Genomic DNA, 26,156 nt, shown 5'->3' with positions numbered 1-26,156 from the left:
TGACCTGCTTTTGCACAGGCCAAGTAGAGCTAAACCAATAAGAGGAGAAAGCTCCAGCATGTAGTCCAGCGATAAGCTCCACATCCTGGAGACTGGTTCAGTTCCAGACGCTTTTACACCCTTGTGATTGACAGACACTTTGGCCTGAATCTGCTGCAGCTCAAAGAGCCTGTTACTGAAGTCTCATCTTTGACCACTGTCTTTGATTGGGCAATTTTCTTCAAAAAAAAAAAAAGCAAAAAATTCAATTACAGTATCTTTATGTTCAGTTACAGTATAGCAAAATGAAATGTGTGTTAAATGTGTCAGCAGGGACTGTGTCAAAAACACAATGACTCATTAAGCTAAATTTAAACATGACACCCTTCAAGGCAGCAACAGGTGAGTTATAAATTCAGCAGTGATGTGGATCATGTATAATTGTAAGAAATCCCAGCATTTACATTAATTAGACAAATGAGCGTTAATATGATGACTGGGTCTGTATATTGACACATTTAACATGTTCATCATGCATGATGTTCAGGAGCAGATCTACATCACTTGCAGGACAGGCAGAACCTCATCTGGGTGGCCCGATGACAATATGACATTTTTGTAAATAATCAATAAATAGAATAAAATAAATTAATAAACTGTAAAAAAAAAAAAAAAAATCAACATGGAATAAAGAGTAAATAAATAGAATTAAAACAAACAAACATAAATAAATTGAATACAAACAATAAAATAAAAAAACTAGCAAACAAATAATAAATAAATACATTTTCAATAAATAATAAAAATGTAAATAAAAAATGTTATTAAATTAAAAATATATAAATAAAATGTTTAATATAAAAACAAATAAAATAAATATAAATTAAAATCCAATAAATAAATGTAAAAAAAGAGCAATTAAACAAACTAAATAAATTGGATAAAATAAATTAATGAACAATAAAATAAATAGATAAAAAACGAATAAAATGAAATATTAATTAAATTAAAATCCAATCCAATAATAAATAAATGTAAATTTAAAAAGAATAAATAAACAAACAAACAAATAAACAGAATAAATAATAATAAATAATAAAAAAACATGCAAACAAATAATACATAAAAGTAAATAAGCAGATTTAAAATAAATAAATACATAAAAATGTAAATAAAAGAATGAAATGAAATTAAAAATATCTAAATAAAATTATTAATATATATAAAGAATAAAAATGAATATAAATTAAATTAAAATCCAATAATAAATAAATGTAAATCTAAAAAGAATAAACAATTAAACAAACAAATAAATTGAATAAAATAAACAAACGAACTATAAAATCAAATAAAAATGAGCAAACAAAGAATAAATAACAGTAAATCAATATAATTCAAATAAAAAATAAATAAATATAAATGCAAATAAAAAATAAATATAAATGAATAAACAATGAAATTAAATGAACAATATATAAATAATGTACATTAAAAAAATAAACAATTAAACAAATACATAAATACATTGAATAAAAATAAATAACTGAACAATAAAATAAAATAAAAAACGAGCAAATAAATAATAAATAAAAGTAAATCAATAGAATTAAAATATATAAATATAATGTAAATAAATAATAAAAATACATGAATAAACAATTAAATATTATATAAATAACAGATGACAATAAATATAAATTACATTAAAATCCACTTTAATGTAATTATAATAAGTTACATTAAAAAAAAAAATAATAAATACATGTAAATATAAAACAAACAAAAAACAAATATGAATACAAGAATAAATAATAACAATATATAAATAAAATGAATAATATATAACTAACAAATAAAAAGAAATGTATCTTATAATAAATATAAAACCCAATAAATTAATAAATGGATGAATAAAGCCAGAATATATCAAAGAATATATCCATAATAATCATAAAACTATCTATTCAAATTATAATTATGATTTATGATTTTTCAGTGATTTCAACCAAGAGCATCTCATCATGGTCTGTGAAATGCCAAAATGTTTCCCAAAAGACAGGTCATAATGTCAATTTTTGAGTATTAATGACACTTTTTCTTTTTAAGCAGGCAATATCAGTGGGTCCTTCCTAGAATGTGTTGCAAATCAGGACCCAAACAAGAAGTAAATAAACACGGCATTTTCCAACTTGTAAATAAGAAAGATGTTAATAAATGTTAATTAAACTTAAGTGGTGTATGTGGATGTTCACTAGTAAAAGCAGAGTAAATAAAAGTGGTGAAAACCTAAAATGAAAATAAAATCGTACGTATGCAAATTGTACAATATTCAAGGCACACATTTTTAATAATTGTATTGTGTTTTCAGAAAGTTTTTCTCTCCCCAAATTTGTCATTATAATTAATTTAGAGGGGTTATATAGACCTGTTAAGATTTTGCTTACATCTACATTGTAAATATTATTATTATTATTATTTTTTGAAAATAAAAAGTTTTGCCTAAAATCTTAAAATATAGCGTCCAATCTATCGTATTATTTCTTCCTCAATACAACGATAAATCCCGTGTCAGTCCCGTGGTGTCCACTCGAGGTGTGACAGACAGACAGACAGATGGGTCAGTGGCAAAATCCGATTAGCAACTTTCTGCTGATGGAGGTTCATTGAGTAAAGCTCCACACTTTCTCATTAGCATCACCGCAGTGAGGCCTCGCTTATACAGTTCGAAGATAAAGGTCATGTCTGCCGAAAAGGTGAGTTTGTTTTAATTTATCGATAGCATACTGCATGTTATGGCTTTTATTATTATTATTATCATCATCCGCAATACCTGTTGATATAAATGTTGATTCACTGAAGGACATTCAGAGATTGAATCATTAAGCATTTTCTGTTCTAAACTCGATCTGTCATCGGAATAGACTTAACGCCACTTAATACATTTAACATCGATAATTAGAAAACATTGCTGGTTGATGTCACTTGTCTAATTAGTGAGTAACAGTGAGCTCACTCCTAGTTTTACAGGAAAGTTCAGTGATATTGTAGTGAATAATTGCAAAGCTTGTTTACTGACACGTGTAAATGACTGAATCAAACACTTCCAGCCATGAATTTCACTGGAATTTATCACTTTGTTCTGTTGCTTGTGATGAGAAATGCTATAAGGCTGTAAAATGTTTACTTTTTTTATTTGCATGAAGTAAAATAACTAGTAGGACTACGAGTATTACTAATATAACTAGTAGGAAATATTAGGAATTGCAGATTTATGTAATATTTATATGCTCACTGCAAAAAATGGTTTGCTTAACTATTTTTTGTCTTGTTTCCAGCCAGAATATCACAGATTCTTAAATCAAGAAGGATTTTCTAGTTGTGTAAAAATGACTGTCTTGTTTTCAGAAAAAAAAATACTCAAAATTAAGTGCTTTTTTGTTGGAAACAAGCAAAATAATCTGCCAATGGGGTAAGAAAAATAAGCTTGTTTTTTGCTTTAAATATTTTTTTTTAGCTTACCCCATTGGCAGATTACTTTGCTTGTTCTAAGCAAAAACTCACTTAATTTTGACTTGTCTAGAAAATCCTTCTTGATTTAAGAATTGTTAGATATTTTGGCTGGAAACAATACACAAAATCTAAGTAAGAAAAGCATTTTTTGCAGTGAGCTTATAAATATTACATACATCTGCAATTCCTAATATTTCCAACTAGTTATATTGGTAATACTCACAGTCCTACTAGTTATTTTACTTCATGCAAATAAAAATATTAAATATTTAAATGTAAGATATTTTGGCTGGAAACAAGACACAAAATCTAAGTAAGAAAAACATTTTTTGCAGTGAGCTTATAAATATTACATACATCTGCAATTCCTAATATTTCCAACTAGTTATATTGGTAAAACTCAAAATCCTACTAGTTATTTTACTTCATGCAAATAAAAATATTCAATATTTAAATGTTAAATATTTTGGCTGGAAACAAGCCATAAAATCTAAGTAAGAAAAGCATTTTTTGCAGTGCTGATATAATCAAGAATATGTTATGGTGTATTTATCTCAAGGTTTTTAATATTTAAATGATAGAATTATAAATGAAAATGCCTCATTCGAAGTATAAAAGATGTTCATTTAGACAACACATATTTAAACCTTATTTTAAAACCTACCTTTGGCAAATGTATATATTTTGTTATTTATTTGATGGAAACATAGTTGAATTGGCCTTTTTGTTTTCTTCCACACCTCATGACAGGGATTGACTAAGGTGACGGTATTAATAGCCTTGTTCTGGCTGCGTCTTAAGTGGATCACACACACTTACGCACTCATATTCACACATTTAGACAGTCAGTACCGGACCTGACAGCGAGTTCCTCCTGTTTTTGGACATATATAATAGCTTTAACTTACACATATTTGTTAAATACCATCCACAAAGAAAAATAAAGGAGAGATGTGATGTTTTTCCATGACTGAATCCTGCAGCTTAATCACTTATAAACAGGATAAGTTGCATAATGTGGTTATGCATTTGATCACTGCTGTTATATCAGTAGATCTAGAGATGCAGTCGTATGCATAACAAATATTAGGTTTTGAGGCTTAGACTAAGAGTTACATTTGAGGTCAAAAGTTTACATCCCCTTTCAAAATCTGTAAAGTGTAAAATATTTTACCAAAATAAGAGGGATCATACAAAATGCATGCTATTGTTTATTTAGTACTGACCTGAATTAGATATTCCACATAAAAAGTGCCTGCTGTTCTTCAGAAAAATCCGTCAGGTCCCACAAATGTTTTCGTTTCCTAGCATTTTTGTGTATTTGAACCCTTTCCAGCAATGACTGTATGATTTTGAGACCCATCTTTTCACACTGAGGACAACTGAGGGACTCATATGCAACTATTACAGAAGGTTTAAACACTCACTGATGCTCCAGAAGGAAAAACCATGCATTAAGAGCCGAGGGTGAAAACTTTTGAACAGAATGAATATGTGTAATGTCATGTTTTTTTCATTTAGTGCTGCCCTTCGAAAGCTACAGAAGATACTTACATGTTTCCCTGAAAATAAAACAAAATAAGTTAAATTTACCCTGATCTTCAAATTCAAAAAGATTTCACTCCCCGTGTCTTAATGCATCACGTCTCCTTCTGGAGCATCAGTGAGCGTTTGAACCTTCTGTAATAGTTGCATATGAGTCCCTCAGTTGTCCTCAGTGTGAAAAGATGGATCTCAAAATCATACAGTCATTGTTGGAAAGGGTTCAAATACACACAAAAAAACAACAACTAATAATTGTCGGACCTGAAGGATTTTTCAGAAGAAGAACAGGCAGATTAACTAAAAGGGACAAGCAAGGGACTCATGAACAACTATCACTAAACAAAAAAAAAAAAACACAGCTGTGGATCATTCAGGTAACAACACAGAATTAAGAATCAAGTGTATGTAAACTTTTGAACAGGGTCATTTTTATAAATTATCTTGTGGACTATTGTAAACATCTTTCATGTGAAATATCTTATACAGGTCCATGCATTTTGTATGATCTCTTATTTTGCTAAAATAATGACCATTTTGCAGATTCTGAAAGGGGGGATGTAAACTTTTGACCTCAATTGTAAATTCAAATATATTCTTCTTTTTATTTGTTGCTTTCATTTGGATCTTTACTGGTGAGTAATCTAACATTCTAACTTTGATTGCTTTTAATAACAGCTACTGTTCTGCATGTCTATTACAATAATGTTATTTTATAACTGCACACCTTAGTATACTACAGAAGCTCAAGAAGAAGAAGCCAGAGTCGATTCCGGCAGAGACCAACGGGACCGAAGACAAACCCAAAAAGACCAAGAGCAAGAAGAGCGGCGATCTGTCGGCCGAGAACAGCCCGGCCACTCAGAGTATGGCAGAGAGTTCATGTCCTGATGTTACGTCAGTCTGTTTACATGCACCTTTACACAACTCTCACAAACCTCCCTCACAGATGGAGAGAAGGTGAAGAAGAAGAAACTGGAGAAGGAGAAAGAATCAACAGAGAAGGAGAAGGAAATCAAAAAGAAGGCGAAAAGTGCCCCGAAGAAGAAGAAGAGTAAGTGTTTTTTTTTTAGTGTCTCTTATATGGGCCATTCTACAGAATTAGTTTAAAAAAAAATATTTTTCCAAAAAAATTGTATGTATGCAAAATATATAATATTCAAGGCACACATTTCTTGTAATTATGCAGTTAATTCTTATATTGTGTTTTCAGAATGTTTTTCAATATTTGTCCTCTCCCCAAATTTGTCACTACTGAAACACAGTAATAATAATTAATTTAGAAAGGTTATATAGACCTGTTAAGATTTTGCTTACATCTACATTGTAAATATATATATTTTTGCTATTTTGTTAAAAAATGTCCAGAGGTAAATCAATAACAATTAAATTTTTAACAATATTTTTAATTGTGATTTATGAGATTGTTGTATTTTGAATCCAGTTTTTCTTTGTGAAAAGTTGATCATACTAATTTCAAAGTTAAAGATTCATTAGTTTAAATAAACAGATTCAGCAATTACTCTTTACTTAAAAGACATCAGGGTTGGGGTCAATTCAGGAATGAACTCAACAATTCCAATTCAAAGAAGAAAATGGAACTGGAATTGGAATTCAACAACAATTAGAGGAAACAGAGTTGGAATTGAATTGGAATTACAGGAAGTGGAATTCAATTCAGGGAAATTCCACTGAATTCCGTTTATTGCTGTTTCTGAGCATTTATTTGTGATTGCATTTAGAGACATACATTTGAACTTTATTTATGATGCTTTACAAATACCATGATTGAATAGAGTTGATCAAATGCAAGTAAATAAAAATGAGAACTGTACATTATGAATTAATAATTGAATGACAGTGGTGATAAGTTTGTGGATGTACTATACATTCAATTTATGATTACCACATAATATATGTCTCAACTCACAAAAAATGAGTCATGTTCATTCATGTATTTCATTCAGTTTTTATTGCATCGAATTATCATCATTTCCTGAAATTTGGCATCATGCTTAACATACTAAACATACAGTACTTTGTATTTCTTTTATATGTTTGTCTTTTATGTGATTTACAATATTTAATGTACTATAAACTATCAAGCAAATCAAGTCAAATTATTTTATTTAGCAACTCAAGTGGAATTTATTTGAATTCAATTCTGTTTCCTGGCATTCCAATTCAATTCCAATTCCATTTCCTGTCAGCTGCATGCAATTCCAATTCCAATTCCATTCCAGGAAGTGAATTGGAATTTACCATTCATTCTCAATTCAATTCACGAATGGCCCCAACCCTGAAAGACATGGTAGGGTTCTTTAGAGATATTATATTTCAGCAAGTCGGCTTGATCAGTCACCAAAAAAGAATGTTAAAATTATCCAGGAAAATACCATTTTCTTTTTAAAGTGATAAAATGTTGTGTTCAAAAATGAGTACACCTTCCTCAAAGTTACTAAATAAAACAAAATAAAAATGTCTGGTGTAACTTTAAGGCAAGTCTTGATCAACAGGTAACAATGTTAAAGACAAGTCATTTTTGGATAATTAAGAGTGTTATATAGCCCACTGAATCATACTCAGACTTAATGCTGACAACAATGAAACCACTTGAGAAAGAACTAGGACAGTGGTATAAGAGGAACACCAAATAATTGTTTTAAGTGTGAAAATAAAGCAAAAATAACACCGAAATTCAAAAACGATGGACTTGTGAAAAGGCCCCTGATATAATTAGGTCTTCACTTTAAGCTTTCGTTTAGTGATGAGTGAGTTTTTGCTAGAAAAAGAGCAGGAGAAACACCAGGAAAGTGTCTCAGAGCCTGCAAAAGCTATGCAAAGAGTGGCACTTTATCTATAAGTTGCAGCCTGCAGAAGTGACATGCATGGTTGTTTATCCATACCAGAACTACCTACTGTAGCCAAAGCACAATAAACTCATTTTTTTTTTTTCTTTACAAAATATAGACTTCTGGGAATCCATACACTGGTCTCATAAGATCAGGTCAATCATTTTGGATCTAACAGCATCCGAAATGTTATGTTGTTGCAAGAGGAGGAGAACAGTGAGAAGTGAAATTTAGAGGTTAGGGTTTGGGACAGCCACCTCCCAACTGAAAGTACCCAATAAATTATGTTTTAAATATTCAATGCTTACTTATCTCAAAATTTTAATCACAGATTTTTTGAGTTCAGTTTGAAACATTACTGAAATCTTTTCTAAACAAAAAGTCATTTTCTAATGAAATAAAGCAATTTGCTCTTAATTTTGTCCCATGGCTGTTTAGGAGAAGCAACTGTGATACTAAAGACTGGACCAGATTTTTTTTTATTATACCTGAGCACTTAAATGTGTTTATTTCAAAACAGGTTCTACAGAAGATGATGATGATGATGATGATGAAGAGATCACTCCTCAGAAGAAGACAAAGAAAAAGACTTCAAAAGAAAGTTCTGATGGAAAAGACAAAGAGAAGGACAAAGACAAGAAGTCCAAATCAAAAGGTGTCCTTTGTTGACACGAACTACTAAATATCTCTCATTGGATACAACGCTAGTTTTAATAATGTGATTTATGTTTGCTTTCGATGAACATGAAGATGTCAAAGAGGATGCAGACAGTAAAGGAAAATCTAAAGCCAAGAAGAAGGAACCAGCTTCCATGTTTCAGATAAACGGAGACAAGCCTGAAACCAAAAGTAAAAAGAAAGGTAATATTTAAAAGGTTTTTTCTGTACATGTCTGTTTGATGATTCAGAATAATACATACCTTTGCAAATGTGACTTAACACAGCTCCCAAATCTGAAAGTGAAGATGAGAGCGAACCAGAAACCAAAACCAGCAAGACGAAGAAGAAGAGCAGCTCAAACCCGGTGTCCATGTTTCAGACAGGAGGGGACAAAGACAAGGACAAGGACAAAAAGACAAAAAAGACCAAAAGTACGCTCTTAAAGCCATTATGGTATACGCAATTTTACTAATTGTGACCCTGGACCACATAACCAGTCATAAGGGTAAATGTTTTGAAACTGGTTTGTTAGGATAGGGCCATATTTGGGCAAGATACAACTTTTAAAATTTGGAATCTGAGGGTGCCAAAAAAAATCTAAATATTGAGAAAATCACATTTAAAGTTGTCCAAATTAAGTGTTTAGCAATGCACATTACTAATATAAAATTGAGTTTTGATATATTTATGCTAGGAAATTTATAAAATATCTTCATGGAACATGATATTTACTTAATATCCCAAAGATTTCTGACATAAAAGAAAAATGGATAATTTTGACCCATACTATGTATTTTTAGCCATTTCTACTTAAAACTAGTTTTGTGGTCCAGGGTCAAAATTGACATATAAACATATAAAAGCTTCAATGTTATTTTTGTTACCATGCTGTTTTTGCTTTATTATTTGTGATATGTTTTGTTTTTATATACACATAATTGTATTAATATAAATTCTTATAGTAATTAAACGAAAAAAAAAAAAATACAAACAAACAAATAAAATAGCATCTGCATTGCATATGCTGTATTTTTTTGTTTTTGAATAGCAATAAAATTAAGTTGACCATATGGAGGATTGTACCACACCATAGTGTGAGGAAATTGAATATTAATTTGTTATAATCTATGTCTGAACTGATTTGTTTGGTTGTTTGCATGTCTAATTTGATTGTTTCTCATCCTCAGCTCCTGCTAAAGCAGAAGAGACTGAAGACTCTGATTCAGAAGTGACACAGAAGAAGAAAAAGGGCAAAGGGAAAAAAGGCAAAAAGGTGAATTCATTATTTTCCACATGATTCTAATTCCAGTATTGATTTATTATGATTTTTCTCTAGTAACAACAGTGTGTATGTGGTTTTTGGTTGCAAACTATAATTATCATGGTTCAAATTATTATTATTCCTGTGAAGGAGGAGCGAGCACCTTCTCCTCCAGTCGAGTTTGACAATCTGGAGGAGTTTGTTCTTCAACCTGCACAGCAAGGCGTTACGGTGAAGTGCAAAGTGACCCGTGACAAGAGAGGAATGGACCGAGGCCTTTACCCAACGTACTACCTGCACCTCGATAACGAGAAGAAAGTACTGTCACATTTGTTTTTATTCATATAGTCATTCATAAGACTCTCATGCTCACCAAGGCTGCATTTATTTGATCAAAAATACAGGAAAAATTGTATTATTGTGAAATAGTTTTAGAATTAAAAAGGACTGTCTTTTATGTGGATATATTTTAAAATGTAATTTATTTCTGAGAATAAAAGCTGAATTTTCAGCATCATTACTCCAGTCTTCAGTGTCGCATGATCCTCCAGAAATCATTCTAATATGCTGATTTGCTTTTTTAATATTATAAATGCATTTACTGTCACTTTTAATCAATTTAATGCATTCTTGGGGAATGAAAGTATTAATTTCTTAAAAAAAAACAAAAAAACATGAAGATTATCTAAAATTGCCAAAAAAATGGCCCAATATCTTGATAAATTTAATCTGGAATAATTTGAATTCTGATGTAACATATTCTGATGTCCGTCTTACATCTAGGTGTTTTTGTTAGCGGGAAGGAAAAGGAAAAAAAGCACAACCTCAAACTACTTGATCTCCATCGACCCGACCGATCTCTCCAGAGGAGGAGAAAACTTTGTTGGGAAGCTGAGGTAAGTGGGTTTGCTTGCCATTACTATTATACACTGCAAAAAATGCTTTTCTAGCTTAGATTTTTTTTTGTCTTGTTTCCAGCCCAAATATCTAAAAATTCTTAAATCAAGAAGGATTTTCTAGACGAGTAAAAATAATTGTCTTGTTTTCAGAAAAAAAAGTCAAAATTAAGTGCATTTTTGCTTGAAACAAGCAAAGTAATCTGCCAGTGAGGTAAGAAAATTAATCTTGTTTTCTGTTTGAAATAAGATTTTTTTTTCTTACCCCATTGGCAGATTATTTTGCTTGTTTCAAGCAAAAATGCACTTAATCTTGATTTTTTTTTTTTTTTTGAAAACAAGACAATCATTTTTACATGAAAAAAAAATACAATTAAGAGAGTAATAAATTGATAAATACACCTCTGGAGAGATCGGTCGGGTTGATGGAGATCAAGTAGTTTGAGGTTGTGCTTTTTTTTCCTTTTCCTTCCCGCTAAAAAAAACACCTAGATGTAAGACGGACATCAGAATATGTTACATCAGAATTCTAATTATTCCAGATTAAATTTATCAAGATATTGGGCCATTTTTTTGGCAATTGTAGATAATCTGCATCTGTTTTTTTTTTTTAAGAAATTAATACTTTTATTTACCAAGAATGCATTAAATTGATTAAAAGTGACAGTAAATGCATTTATAATATTAAAAAAGCAAATCAGCATATTATAATGATTTCTGGAGGATCATGTGACACTGAAGACTGGAGTAATGATGCTGAAAATTCAGCTTTCTCGTCAATCATTTTTACTCGTCTAGATAATCCTTCTTGATTTAAGAATTTTTTGATATTTTGGCTGGAAACAAGACAAAAATTCTTAGTTAGAAAAGCATTTTATGCAGTGTGTCTGCTCCTCCTGGACTTGTTTACAGGTCTATAACACAGTCTCTTTGATTTAAAGGTTATTTGCACATGTATTTCAGGTCAAATCTGATGGGAACTAAGTTCACAGTGTTTGATAATGCACTGCATCCGGATAGAGCTCTGCCAGACATGTCTAACGCGCGGCAGGAATTAGCAGGAATTATCTATGTAAGGCAACATCTACTTACTGATATAGTTTAGGTTGAAGCACTAATGAATTACTCAATGCATGTTTAATCTGATAACATTAATTTGCATTGTGGCTTTAGGAAACAAATGTTTTGGGCATGAAAGGACCAAGGCGAATGATTGTAATTATTCCCGGCATGACCAAAGACGGAGAACGAGTGCCCATTCGACCACGTAGTGTAAGTTAAACATAAATACTTATTCATTTACTTATACATTTTCTTATTTAATTTAAATCTATCATTATTTTTAACAAGTATTACTTGTTAAAATTACATCTGAATATATTGCTTCTCAACAGGAAAATGATGGCCTCCTCATTAGACATCAAAACAGAAATATGGAAAATTTGATAGAGCTGCGCAATAAGACGCCGGTGTGGAATGAAGACACGGCGTCACATGTGTTAAACTTCAATGGCAGAGTCACACAGGCCTCCATCAAAAATTTCCAGATTGTGCATAACAAAGACCGTAAGTAACTCAGCTTCTGTTTGTTTGGAAAAGCATATTACTCATTTTGCATGTCTGTGTGCATGAAATGCCTAAATAACTAAAACTGCCAAAATGTTAAGTACAACCAGATCATTTTAGTATTATTATTTAGGGCTGCCCTCAACTAAAGATTTTTCTGGTCGACTAGCAGTCGCTTATTTTGAGCATTAGTCGACTAATCGCATGTTTATTAATAAACCATTTAAATATAATAATGAGCCTTTAATTGCCTACATAGCCTAAGCGCTCAAGCGCGCACATAAAGCTTGTCACAGCACACCGACAGAAGTAATGATTATGAATGTAGGAAAATACAGTACAGAGGCTGCATTAACATTTTGTTTTTCATTTGAAATGGTTCATTTAAAAGTACACTGTAAACAAAATCTGTAGAAATTACAGTATTACTGGCAGCTGGTTGCCAGTAACTTACTGTAGATTTAAATTTATGCTATTTACTGGCAACAGTTTGTTCAAAGTTGATTGAACATTAAACATTAACAAGTCTTTATCTTTACAGAATAAAACTAAAATAACAGCCTCATGCAAAGCATTCTGGGAACCAAAATCTGAAGGAAAAAAACAGAAAAAGGTTGATGAAGGTTTCTGGTTCCCAGAATGCTTTGCAGTAGGTTGTTATTTTATAGTTTTATTCTGTAAAGACAAAGACTTGTTAATGTTTAATGTTCCTTTAACTTTGAACAAACTGTTGCCAGTAAATAGCATAAATTTAAAATCTACAGTAAGTTACTGGCAACCAGCTGCAGAACTACAGCAAATTTTTTACAGTGTAGCCGTTTCGCTCTCTATACATATATTTTTCATTTCTGTAAGGCAAGTTTACACAGAGACCGAAACAGCAGAAAGTGCATCCTGTTTGCTTTTATTATTTTACAAATGCGCAATGTTTTGTTGTTACAAATAAATGGAGAGTCTTTACAGATTCGAAAGATAAATTACTTTTATCTGTATGACCAGAGCAGAGTATTTTAAGAGCAAGTGACCGCACCAGCGTCTCCATCTGTCATGCATTTTTCTAGGTTAACATTAGATTGATTTTATTTGTGGTTTGTAAAGTTGCAACTACTTACACATTTTAGATGATAAGCCATATTTGAGGTCGGACTGCGTAACTTCGCTTCTTGTTTTCTTTTTTTTTTCTTTTTTCTGCAACTAAGCAACTAAAACAATTTTGCTCGACCAACCCTCTTCACGTCAACTAATAATTAATTGACTTGGGGAGAAGCCCCATTATTATATATACTATTATAGTATTTATTAATATTTTGCATTAGCTATTATGATTTGCAGTTCTTTTTAATTTTATAATAATTTAGATACGTGCTTTGTAATTTTTTTAATGATTTTTTTATTATTTACATTTTATTTTTAATAATTTTAGTACTTAAACCTTTATTCCAGTCAGTTGCTAAATCAACATTTTTAATTGTTTAATTTTTTTAGTTACATGTAAAAAAAAAAAAAAAATCTAACTCAGCATCATTTTAATTAATGGAGCAATTTTTAATAGTTTTAATTAACAATAACAACGTGATGGATTAAGAGCTGGGGGGTGAAAACTTTTTGAATTTGAAGATCAGGGTAAATTTAACTTGTTTTGTCTTCTGGGAAACATGCAAGTAGCTTCTGAAGGGCAGAACTAAATGAAAAAATATATTTAGGCAAAATAAGAAAAATGTACACATCTTCATTCTGTTCAAAAGTTTTTACCCCCGGTTCTTAATGCATTGTTTTTCCTTCTGAAGCATCAGAAAGCATTTGAACCTTCTGTAATAGTTGCATATGAGTCCCTCAGTTGTCCTCAGTGTGAAAAGATGGATCTCAAAATCATTCGATCATTGTTGGAAAGGGTTCAAATACACAGAAATGCTGAAAAACCAAAGAATTTGTGGAACCTGACAGATTTTTCTGAAGAACAGCAGGCAGTTTAACTGTTCAGGACAAAAAAGGGACTCATGAACAACTATCACTAAACAAAAAACACAGCTGTGGATCATTCAGGTAACAACACAGTATTAAAAATCATTAAGTACTTTTGAATGGGGTCATTTTTATAATTCAACCATTATTTTTTTCTTGTGGATTATATGTAAACGCCTTTTATGTGAAATGTCTTATTCAGGTCAGTACTAAATAAAAATCATTAACATTTTTCAGATTCTGCAAAGTGTATGTAAACTTTCTTTACTTCTTTAACTGTATGTTAATGCATTGTACTATATCCCGCAACGCAATGCACGTGACCTCACCTTCCATTTTCAGCGTGACAAATGTCCCAGAAATAATATCAGCTGCTATTTTAATCTCTTTACTAATTAGTAACTACAAAAATGTATTATTCATACACAAAAATGGATTAAAAATGCAAAATGATTATATTTTAAGATGCAACACACTGAATTAAACATGCAAGATGCTGAAGTGTAGCCAACTATTATCTAAAATATTATCTCTTTGCATGCTGTTTTACTATTTTTATGTAAAAAATATGAAGTGTGCAGTATACACTATGCAGTATGCAGCACTCTAAACAGCTTGATTTTGTAAAAAAAAAATGATTAAATGATTAAATAAAACACTACATGACCCTTTTTTGTGCTGCATTTCAGCGGACTACATTGTGATGCAGTTTGGGAGAGTAGCAGACGATGCCTTCACTCTGGACTACAGGTATCCTCTGTGTGCCGTACAAGCCTTTGCCATTGCTCTCTCCAGCTTTGATGGCAAAATCGCCTGCGAGTAAGAGCATTAAGGATCTTGTTGGTGTCTTTCTGTGATTTTGTTACATGCAGCAAATGAGAAACGTTCTCACGCAGCATCAGCTCAAGACCGAAACCCATAAATCTGTAAAATAAAGCCACTGTTGCTTGTGGGATTGCATGATTTTACATGCCATAAAGAGATCTGCTGGTGATATCTGCTTGGGCTACAATCAAGTAATGGTTATACAATGGGTGTACTGAGAAGGAAGGAAGAAATGAGATGTTTGAGAGTTTGAAAGATATAAATGACCCCTGGTGGTGAGGAGGTCACGTTAGACTTGGCGTGTGTTTGAAAAGGGAAAAAGAAATGATGGATTGTGTTTTATTTTTAGGTTATATATACAAAAAGATTAGGAAAAATTTTATTTTAACATTGTCTGCTTCACATTTTAGTAAAATGGGTTAAACACTGTGTTGTATAACCTAATAACATTAATGGGAAAAACACTTGTTTATAGGAATAGCTCACCAAAAGTTGAAAATATGCTGAATATGTACAGTCGTGGCCAAAAGTTTTGAGAATGACACAAATATTAGTTTTAACAAAGTTTGCTGCTAAACTGCTTTTAGATCTTTGTTTCAGTTGTTTCTGTGATGTACTGAAATATAATTACAAGCACTTCATACATTTCAAAGGCTTTTATCGACAATTACATGACATTTATGCAAAGAGTCAGTATTTGCAGTGTTGGCCCTTCTTTTTCAGGACCTCTGCAATTCGACTGGGCATGCTCTCAATCAACTTCTGGGCCAAATCCTGACTGATAGCAACCCATTCTTTCATAATCACTTCTTGGAGTTTGTCAGAATTAGTGGGTTTTTGTTTGTCCACCCGCCTCTTGAGGATTGACCACAAGTTCTCAATGGGATTAAGATCTGGGGAGTTTCCAGGCCATGGACCCAAAATGTCAACGTTTTGGTCCCCGAGCCACTTAGTTATCACTTTTGCCTCATGGCACGGTGCTCCATCGTGCTGGAAAATGCATTGTTCTTCACCAAACTGTTGTTGGATTGTTGGAAGAAGTTGCTGTTGGAGGGTGTTTTGGTACCATTCTTTATTCATGGCTGTGTTTTTGGGCAAAATTGTGAGTGAGCCCACTCCCTTGGATGAGAAGCAACCCCACACATGAATGGTCTCAGGATGCTTTACTGTTGGCATGACACAGGACTGATGGTAGCGCTCACCTTTTCTACTCCGGACAAGCCTTTTTCCAGATGCCCCAAACAATCGGAAAGAGGCTTTATCTGAGAATATGACTTTGCCCCAGTCCTCAGCAGTTCATTCGCCATACTTTTTGCAGAAGATCAATCTGTCCCTGATGCTTTTTTTGGAGAGAAGTGGCTTCTTTGCTGCCCTTCTTGACACCAGGCCATCTTCCAAAAGTCTTGGCCTCACTGTGCGTTCAGATGCGCTCACACCTGCCTGCTGCCATTCCTGAGCAAGCTCTGCACTGGTGGCACTCCGATCCCGCAGCTGAATCCTCTTTAGGAGACCATCCTTGCGCTTGCTGGACTTTCTTGGACGCCCTGAAGCCTTCTTAACAAGAATTGAACCTCTTTCCTTGAAGTTCTTGATGATCCTATAAATTGTTGATTTAGGTGCAATCTTAGTAGCCTCAATATCCTTGCCTGTGAAGCTATTTTTATGCAACGCAATGATGGCTGCACGCGTTTCTTTGCAGGTCACCATGGTTAACAATGGAAGAACAATGATTTCAAGCATCACCCTCCTTTTAACATGTCAAGTCTGCCATTCTAACCCAATCAGCCTGACATAATGATCTTCAGTCTTGTGCTGGTCAACATTCTCACCTGAGTTAACAAGACGATTACTGAAATGATCTCAGCAGGTCCTTTAATGACAGCAATGAAATGCAGTGGAAAGTTTTTTTCGGGATTAAGTAAATTTTCATGGCAAAGAAGGACTATGCAATTCATCTGATCACTCTTCGTAACATTCTGGAGTATATGCAAATTGCTATTATAAAAACTTAAGCAGCAACTTTTCCAATTTCCAATATTTATGTAATTCTCAAAACTTTTGGCCACGGCTGTACTCACCCTCAGGGCATCCAAGATGTAGGTGAGTTTTTTTGTTCATAGAAATGGATTTGGAGAAATGTAGCATTGTGTCACTTGCTCACCAATGGATCCTCTGCAGTGAATGGGTGCCGTCAGAATGAGAGTCCAAACAGCTGATAAAAACATCACAAATAGTCCACAAACAAGCCACACCATCCCAGTCCATCAGAAATCTGCATGTTTTTAAGGGGAGACACTGCAGGCAAAAACACAGTTTTTTCATGCACCTGTCAAGTTGGAGATTTTGGGCTTTTGGGTGTTTCATAAAGTGTTTTTTTCAGACTAGTGGAAAGAAAACACCCAAAAGACCCTATTAAGTGTTTCTTTTATAGCACTTTATCTATTGGTGTCAATAGATTTCAATTACAATACATATTTTTAAAGGCTGTTTCCTCAAAATTAGTTTTTTCTCCTACACTGAGCCATAAATCTCCACTTCAGTAGCACTTACACACTCCAAACGTTACATTTTTATTCCTGTCTATATTCTGAAGGTTTTTACAGAGGGATTTGTTCATATATAATTAGCTTGATTTTATACACCCTTTTATTCCCCCAAAATAGTAAAAAAATACATTGTTTTCTGTCTGTTCTAATTTTCTTCTGAATTATGAAGTGACAAAATGAGATACCCAAAATCCCCTTTGTAAAAACATTTGACTCTAATATGTCAAAAAAATTAAACAAGAATTTTGAAACTGACTTCATCCAGTGTTTAGATTTGTGTACTAGAAGTGTATGCAAATTAGCGCATATTTTATTAAATAATGCCTAATTTGCATATTTAAACCTAATATTTTAGGTTTTTTAACTTGTGATACAAAAAATGTTTGCAATTGTCAATGTAATCAATTACCTGGATAAGTAAGGTGATAACTATTAGTTTTTTTTTTTACCCTATTCACCTGCAGTGTCTCACCTTAAGAAACAAATCCATAATTAAGGCATTTTAACTTTAAACAATTGGATCTGACCAAAATATAAATCCATAATTCATAATAACGCTTCTTCCAGTAAAAAAGTCCATCGCCTGTTGTCTTCATCAAAATCAACAAAAACATTTGTTAAGAACTGTTTTGACTTGTAAACAGTGCTTCATCTGTGCATATTTCTCTCCTGATTCAGACAAGATGACTTTTCCACTGGAGAAATCAAGATTATGGACTATGTGCAAATTATAAGCAAATTATTTTTTAATTTTGGTTAGTTTTCAACAAGAACTTGTTAGAATTAAATAGACAATAATGAACTTCTTTTATAATGACAGTACTCCTGTTGAAAAAAACAGCATATTTTGGTTTGAGCTGGTTTAAGATGGTCAGGACCAATTTATGACTAGCAGATGACCATCTTAAACCAGTTTATGACCGGCAAAGACCAGCTTTGAAAATAAATATAAATAAACTATATATTAATTGCTGTATTTTATTTATTTTTTCAGAAAAATGCAGTGGTATCCTTAACATTTTATTTTAAGATTTAACATTTGTAGAGGTTCTAAAGCAAATGAGTTGTAAAAAATTCTAAAAATCTTTTAGAGCTCATAATTAGTTTAAAATTTGTTTTAATGTATTAAACATAAATGAATAAATCAGTATACAGTCAGGTTCATATATATTTGGACATTGACACAATTTTTTTATTATTTTAGCTGTTGACCAAAACAATATTCCTCTTTATCGGCAAGACATATCGGCGTCATTTTTCATATCTGTCCAATATTTATATTTAAAGCCATTATCGGCCGTTTCCGATATTTTCGATATTTTAGCTGGATCCAACAGTTGAAGTTTAAAACATCTTAACAATGGATTTGTTTCTTACAAACAGACAGCTTTTGCCTTCACAATACATTAATTGATGAACTGGAGTGGTGTGGATTATTGTGATGTTTTTATCAGCTGTTTGGACTCTCATTCTGACGGCACCCATTCGCTGCAGAGGATCCATTGGCGAGCAAGTGATGCAATGCTACATTTCTCCAAATCTGTTCTGATTTAAAAACAAACCAATCTACATTTTAGAGGACCTGAGGGTGAGTACATTTATTTATTTAAAGAAAATTCTAATTTTTGGGTGAACTATTCCTATAAAAATAATAAATAAACAAACAAAATTCTATTTATCATTGGCAGTTGTGCTGTGTTTTGTGTGTGTAACCGTGTAAGAATGCTTATCTGAGAGCAAGCAAGAAAAAGGTTGTCTGTGCAAGTGTGCCGAAAGCCCAAGATTAAAGCAAGGTCCGGATTTATCAAAGCTGATAGTAAATTTCATATTTTTGCACACGCTATATCACTGACTGATGCTTGGAGTATGTCAAACATCTCAACCACTCATGTTGTTTCTTGCTTACTCAAGCAAAGATGATCTGGAATAATAAGTGTCATTACAGGGATAATGTGTAACACCCATTTTTCGGTGTTTAATTGTTTTGTTTTGCCTTTGTACGTGTCATTGTAGTTTATGATTATTTGTGTAACTGTCTTAACGCATGTAGACAAAAGTAATTAGACATGTTCTTCCGTTTTTACTTGATGTATATGTAAATGTAGAAAGGAAAATCACTACTATAAAATACTTGAAATGAATTAAAAGTGTTTGTAAAAATGTGCTTTCTGGGTGTTTGAGTGAAGTGTGAAAGGTTTTGCTTTTAAGGTTGCCACAGTTAGACAAAAAAAGTCAGTATGAATTAAAAATGCACTTGCACATTCCTGGTATTTTTGTGCATGTGTCAGCCGTACATTTTTTAAACGCTTCACTTTGATTCTTTGAAATAACTTTCTCTTTCACTTGGTGCCACCGAAACAACTTGAAAACATTGAAAGTTTAGACTTTAGGCTTTAACATAAATTCAAAGCTGCTTAAAGGAAAAGTTCACTTCCAGAACAAAAATTACAGATAATTTACTCACCCCCTTGTCATCCAAGATGTTCATGTCTTTATTTCTTCAGTCGTAAATATTTTATGTTTTTTGAGGAAAACCTTTCAGGATTTCTCTTCATATAGTGGACTTCTATGGTGCCCCTGAGTTTGAACTTTCAAAATGCAGTTTAGATGCAGCTTCAAGATCTCTAAACCATCCCAGCTGAGGAAGAAGGGTCTTATTAAGCAAGATTTTCTCCAAAAATTGACCATTTTTATACTTTTTAACCTCAAGTGCTCGTCTTGTCTAGCTCTGCGTGAACACTATGTATTCCGGTCCATGACAGTTATGTCAAAAAACTCCCATCTCATTTTCTTCTCCAACTTCAAAATCGTCCTGCATCGCCAGGGCCTAAAACTAACTTTTTGGCACACCTGCCAATGGCCCGTGACATGATCAAATTTACTCTTTTTGCAAAAACAGGCAGTTATTACTGTCATAAACTGGAATACACAGTTCACGCAGAGCTAGATAAGATGAGCATTTGAGGTTAAAAAGTATGTATATATATATATATATATATATTATTATTATTATTATTATTATATTTTTTTTTTTTTTTTTTTTTTTAAGAAAATAACCGATTCGCTAGATAAGACTTCCTTGGCTGGGATCGTTTAGAACCCTTTGAAGCTGCATTTAAACTGCATTTTGGAAGTTCAAACTCGGGGGCACCATAGAAGTCCACTATATGGAGAGAAATCCTGAAATGTTGTCCTCAAAGAACATAATTTCTTTACAACTGAAGAAAGAAAGACATGAACATCTTGTATAACAAGATGAGCATTTGGGGTTAAAAAGTATATAAATTATTATTATTATTATTATTTTTTAGAAAATAACCATTTAGCTAGATAAGACTTTTCTTCCTCGGATGGGATCATTTAAAGCCCTTTCAAGTTGCATTTTGGAAGTTCAAACTCGGGGGCACCATAGAAGTCCATTATATGGAGAGAAATCCTGAAATGTTTTTCTCAAAGAACATAATTTCTTTACAACTGAAGAAAGAAAGACATGAACATCTTGGATGACAAGATGAGCAGTTGAGGTTAAAAAGTATATAAATTGAATTTTTTTTTTTTTTTTTTTTGAAAACAACCGATTCGCTACATAAGACCTTTCTTCCTTGGCTGGGATCGTTTAACAGCATTTAAACTGCATTTTGGAAGTTCAAACTTGGGGGCACCATAGAAGTCCACTATATCACTGTAAAAAGTTTTCACCAGTTTCAACTTAAAAACTTAAGTTTAGCAGCTGCCTTAAGATTTTAAGTTAAATCAACTTAAGTAATTTAAACTCACAAATTATATCAACTCATTTTTATTGTAATAAGTTAAAATGACTTGTAGTTTTAAGCTGATATAACTTAAAAACTTAAGACAGCTGCTGAACTTAGGTTTTTAAGTTGAATCTAGTGAAAACTTTTTACAGTGATGGAGAGAAATCCTGAAATGTTTTTCTCAAATAATATAATTTCTTTACAACTGAAGAAAGAAAGACATGAACATCTTGGATGACAAGATGAGCAGTTGAGGTTAAAAAGTATATAAATTGTAATTTTTTTTTTTAGAAAATAACCAATCGTTTCTTTTGATAAGACCCTTTTTCTTTGGCTGGGATCGTTTAGAGCCCTTTCAAGCAGCATTTAAAATGCATTTTGGAAGTTCAAACTCCATAGAAGTCCACTATATGAACAGAAAACCTCAAATAATTTCACAAACGAGTTGTGAATGCATGACTTTAAATGCCTTTTTAAATCTTGCAAACATAAAAGAACTCTATAGCAGAATTAAAGTCTGTATTTTATTGCTTTAGCTCAGTTGTAGCAGTGATATTACACTGGGGATCTCTTTTGAAGCCTCAGGCCAGACCAGACGATCTGTCACAGCCTGCTGTGTTGGTTGTCCAAACTTGTAGGTCTTAGAACAAGCAGAGTTGCTGTGAAAGTTTTAACTACTTCCTCATCTTGTCCCTGTAGCTTTTTGTAACCTTTGTAATATTTTAACTTTACATTGCTAATCTTTACTCTGAACTGTATTCTCACATTTTAGGTTTGGCCTACAGACGGAGCTCTGCGCCTGTAGAGACATATGTTAAAGCAGCGTACATGCATTATAATCTTAGGCTTCCTTCCAGTAGATTACATCACTGAGTTTAACTGTTGTGCTCCCCTGAGACGGTGGTTGTGGTGAAGAGGTTTCACTGTTCACACTCATCGCTCTGGAATGTTGAATGGATTCTATTAGAATTCCTGGACGATGAAGAGGATGATGATGATGGCCTTCTAGGGTCTGAGAATCATGCAGTATTTGACCTGCTAATATAATCACGCAGATTGTTTTTAATACAGTGATAAGCTCATTTAATGAGTTGTATAGATGTTTAATTATTATATTAAAAAAACATTAGACGTAACTTTAAGCCTAGTACTGAAAAAGGATTTTATTCTAATTATTCCCAGTCTTTGTCTACATTTTTTAAACTATGTTTTTATTTTCTGTAAATTATGTAAATTACATATGTTTATTTTTAATTATTTAATTTTATTTAATTAATAATTTTTTCTCTAATCGTTTTAAAACTACATTAGTTTGTATTTTCAGTTAATGAGTATATAAGTACTTATATATTTTAGCAGCATATTTTACATATTTTATTTTACTATATTTAAATTTTAAAATAGAAAATATGTATAATATCCACAAAAACAAATGAAAATTTACTGATGAATTAAACATTGTAAATGTTATTAGTCTAATTAGTTATTTGATTAACATTAATGCACAAATTAATTGTTTGAATATTTACAAAAATATGCAATAATAAAGAAACACTAAGACTTTTTGTAATGCACATTTATAAGTACTTATTTTAATAAGCATATTTTAGATATTTTATTTTAACCATTTTAATTTGCAGATTTTATTAAGTATTTAATGTCTAAACTTTTTAATTAGTATTTATTTTATTTTATTTTTAAGTACTTATTTTAATAAGCATATTTTATATTTTTTATTTTAACCATTTTAATTTGCAGATTTTATTAAGTATGTAATGTCTAAACTTTTTAATTAGTATTTATTTTATTTTATTTTTAAGTACTTATTTTAAATAGCATATTTTACATTTTATTTTAACTATTTAAATTGGCAGATTTGATTAAATATTTCATGTCTAAACTTTTTAAAACTACATTAGTTTGTATTTTCAGTTAAATAAATATTTATTTTATTATTTTATTTTGTAAGTACTTATTTTAATTAGGATATTTTATTTTGACTATTTAAATAGACAGATTTTATTAAATATTCCATGTCTAAACTTTTTTAAACTACATTAGTTTCTATTTCCAGTTTAATGAGTATTTATTTTATTATTTTATTTTATTTGTAAGTACTTATTTTAATTAGCATATTTTATTTTAACTATTTAAATAGGCAGATTTTATTAAATATTCCATGTCTAAACTTTTTTTAAAACTAGTTTATATTTCCAGTTTAATGAGTATTTATTTTATTATTTTATTTTGTAAGTACTTATTTTAATTAGGATATTTTATTTTGACTATTTAAATAGACAGATTTTATTAAATATTCCATGTCTAAACTTTTTTAAACTACATTAGTTTCTATTTCCAGTTTAATGAGTATTTATTTTATTATTTTATTTTATTTGTAAGTACTTATTTTAATTAGCATATTTTATTTTAACTATTTAAATAGGCAGATTTTATTAAATATTCCATGTCTAAACTTTTTTTAAAACTAGTTTATATTTCCAGTTTAATGAGTATTTATTTTATTATTTTATTTTGTAAGTACTTATTTTAATTAGGATATTTTATTTTGACTATTTAAATAGACAGATTTTATTAAATATTCCATGTCTAAACTTTTTTAAACTACATTAGTTTCTATTTCCAGTTTAATGAGTATTTATTTTATTATTTTATTTTATTTGTAAGTACTTATTTTAATTAGCATATTTTATTTTAACTATTTAAATAGCCAGATTTGATTAAATATCCCATGTCTAAACCTTTTAAAACTACATTAGTTTGTATTTCCAGATTAATAAATATTTATTTTATTATTTTATTTGTAAGTACTTATTTCAATTAGCATATTTTATTTTAACTATTTAAACTGGCATATTTTATTAAATATTCCATGTCTAAACTTTTAAAAACTACATTAGTTAATATTTCCAGTTTAATAAATATTTATTTTATTATTTTATTTGTAAGTACTTATTTTAATTAGCATATTTTATTTTAACTATTTAAAATTGGCAGATTTTATTAAATATTTCATGTCTAAACTTTTTAAAACTACATTAGTTTGTATTTTCAGTTTAATGAGTATTTATTTTATTTTATTTTTTTATTTTTTAAATACTTATTTTAATAAGCATATTTTACATGTTTTATTTTAATTTAAATAGGCAAATTTTTGTTACATATTCCATGTCTAAACTTTTTAAAACCACATTAGTTTGTATTTCCAGTTTAATAAATATTTATTTTGTTATTTTATTTTTTAAATACTTATTTTAATAAGCATATTTTACCTGTTTTATTTTAACTATTTAAATGGTCAGATAGCAAATATGCAATAGTAAAGAAACACTTTAAGACGTTGTGCAATGCGCATTTTAAGGAATGTGCTCTTCTTTTTTGTATTTTTGTCCAAATTATTTTGGCATGTCACATTACATAAATAAATAACCAGTACCACATTACGTTGCAAATATTATCTACTCAACGTATATGCTTAATCTAAACTTGGTATTTCTAACTCAATGTCCAGTAGCTAAAGCTTTCCAGCAACAGCTTTCCTCTTTTCTTCTCTGCGGCCCAAAGTGGGCGGGATTTTGGATAAGTCCCCGCCCCCCGCCGTGTTGATTGACGCGCACTGGTGGCCCCTCCCTAAACTTTTTTTCCCTCCTTCGTTTTCCACTGAAGTGCGTGAATTTCATACCAAACCCATACTTCGCATTCCACCTTTACTGTCAAACCGGGAGAAATATTACTGAAAACAATAAGAGAACCAAGATAAATATAACTTTAGAGAAATTAACCTCGTCCAGTCCTATCGGTAGAGGTGTTTCCCAATAAAGGTGAGTTTTAGATCCACTCGTTCCCTTTGTCTGATCGCGTTTTTCATGCCGCTCTAGCGAAGTTTTCAGATCTTTGTCATATTTTGCATTTTTCCTCGGAACTCCCTGCGTTGGGTGGGATGAGGGACAGAATTCCGTGTGGATATGCTGTAATTGTGCGTGTGTGAGAGCGAGGAAGGCGATTTTTAGTGCGGTAGCCGGGAACTTTTTGCCTTTGATTTAGACTTTTAAGTTAGAAACATTATTACTACTAACGCTTCCATTGTTGCACGAAGAAGTTGAGTCGAAAATGTCATGCTCGTCTGCACAGGCTCTTATTTACTCTCAAAGCAGGATTTTACAAACGCATGTGATTGAAAATAAGCAAAGAGGTTTTGTTGTTCCACAGAATTGTCAGAGAGAAACGACAGAAGTGTTTGGAGAGATCGTTCACCCCTTTTTCTACGTTATCAGGTAAGTCTGACTATGTTTGTTTCACTTGACAGGCTCAAAACGTTTACCAGATTTAATATTTGCTTATGTATCTTATTTACCTTTCGATAAACATGTACATTAAAGATATGTTTTTGATTTCACGTTAGCCTACAAAACTTTTTCATTACGTGTGAAGTGAAAACAAATTACACTACTGGTGTAAAATAAGTATAGTTTTGACTCGGTAACCTATATAAATAGTGTAAAAACATAATTAATTCTAATACTGTGTGATATGATAACTGATTTCTGTGGAAACTTTCACATTTGCCTTCAGGCACTTTTCCATGTTGTACCATCCAGACTGGTTTATCAAAACCGAATTCAGTTTTTTATTTTTATTTATTTTTTGGTAAGGAATATAATTTTAAAGTCTGTATAATGTTGGTCAACTGTTATACATATTTCTTTTAATATTAAAATTATTTCGCCGATAAAAACGATTGGTTTTCCTCAGGTAAAGTAGTGACGTTGAGTGATCTTCTTCCC

General features: G+C 31.3%; 1 protein-coding gene across 1 annotated transcript; it reads left to right on the top strand.

Moving 5' to 3' along the window:
- The first annotated feature begins 2,682 nt into the window (after positions 1 to 2,682).
- On the top strand, positions 2,683 to 19,763 carry LOC141347691 (tubby-related protein 3-like). Its single transcript, XM_073852665.1, has 13 exons — positions 2,683 to 2,732; positions 5,774 to 5,897; positions 5,981 to 6,085; positions 8,404 to 8,538; positions 8,634 to 8,744; positions 8,828 to 8,974; positions 9,731 to 9,816; positions 9,955 to 10,122; positions 10,588 to 10,700; positions 11,664 to 11,772; positions 11,874 to 11,972; positions 12,095 to 12,266; positions 14,918 to 19,763. The coding sequence occupies exons 1-13, from the start codon at positions 2,718 to 2,720 to the stop codon at positions 15,049 to 15,051; spliced, it is 1,518 nt and encodes a 505-aa protein (XP_073708766.1). The 5' UTR covers positions 2,683 to 2,717; the 3' UTR covers positions 15,052 to 19,763.
- The last annotated feature ends 6,393 nt before the right edge of the window (positions 19,764 to 26,156 follow it).

The sequence above is a fragment of the Garra rufa genome, chromosome 12, assembly GCF_049309525.1.
Source record: "Garra rufa chromosome 12, GarRuf1.0, whole genome shotgun sequence".
Lineage (NCBI taxonomy): Eukaryota > Metazoa > Chordata > Actinopteri > Cypriniformes > Cyprinidae > Garra > Garra rufa.
The sequence above is the reverse complement of the archived record's forward strand: the minus strand, read 5'-3'. Positions and strand labels throughout refer to the sequence as shown.

Coding starts and splice junctions, on each gene's coding strand:
- LOC141347691 (XM_073852665.1), top strand. Junction 8,975..9,730: donor AAAGACAAAAAAGACCAAAA/GTACGCTCTTAA, acceptor TCTCATCCTCAG/CTCCTGCTAAAGCAGAAGAG. Junction 9,817..9,954: donor AAGGGAAAAAAGGCAAAAAG/GTGAATTCATTA, acceptor ATTCCTGTGAAG/GAGGAGCGAGCACCTTCTCC.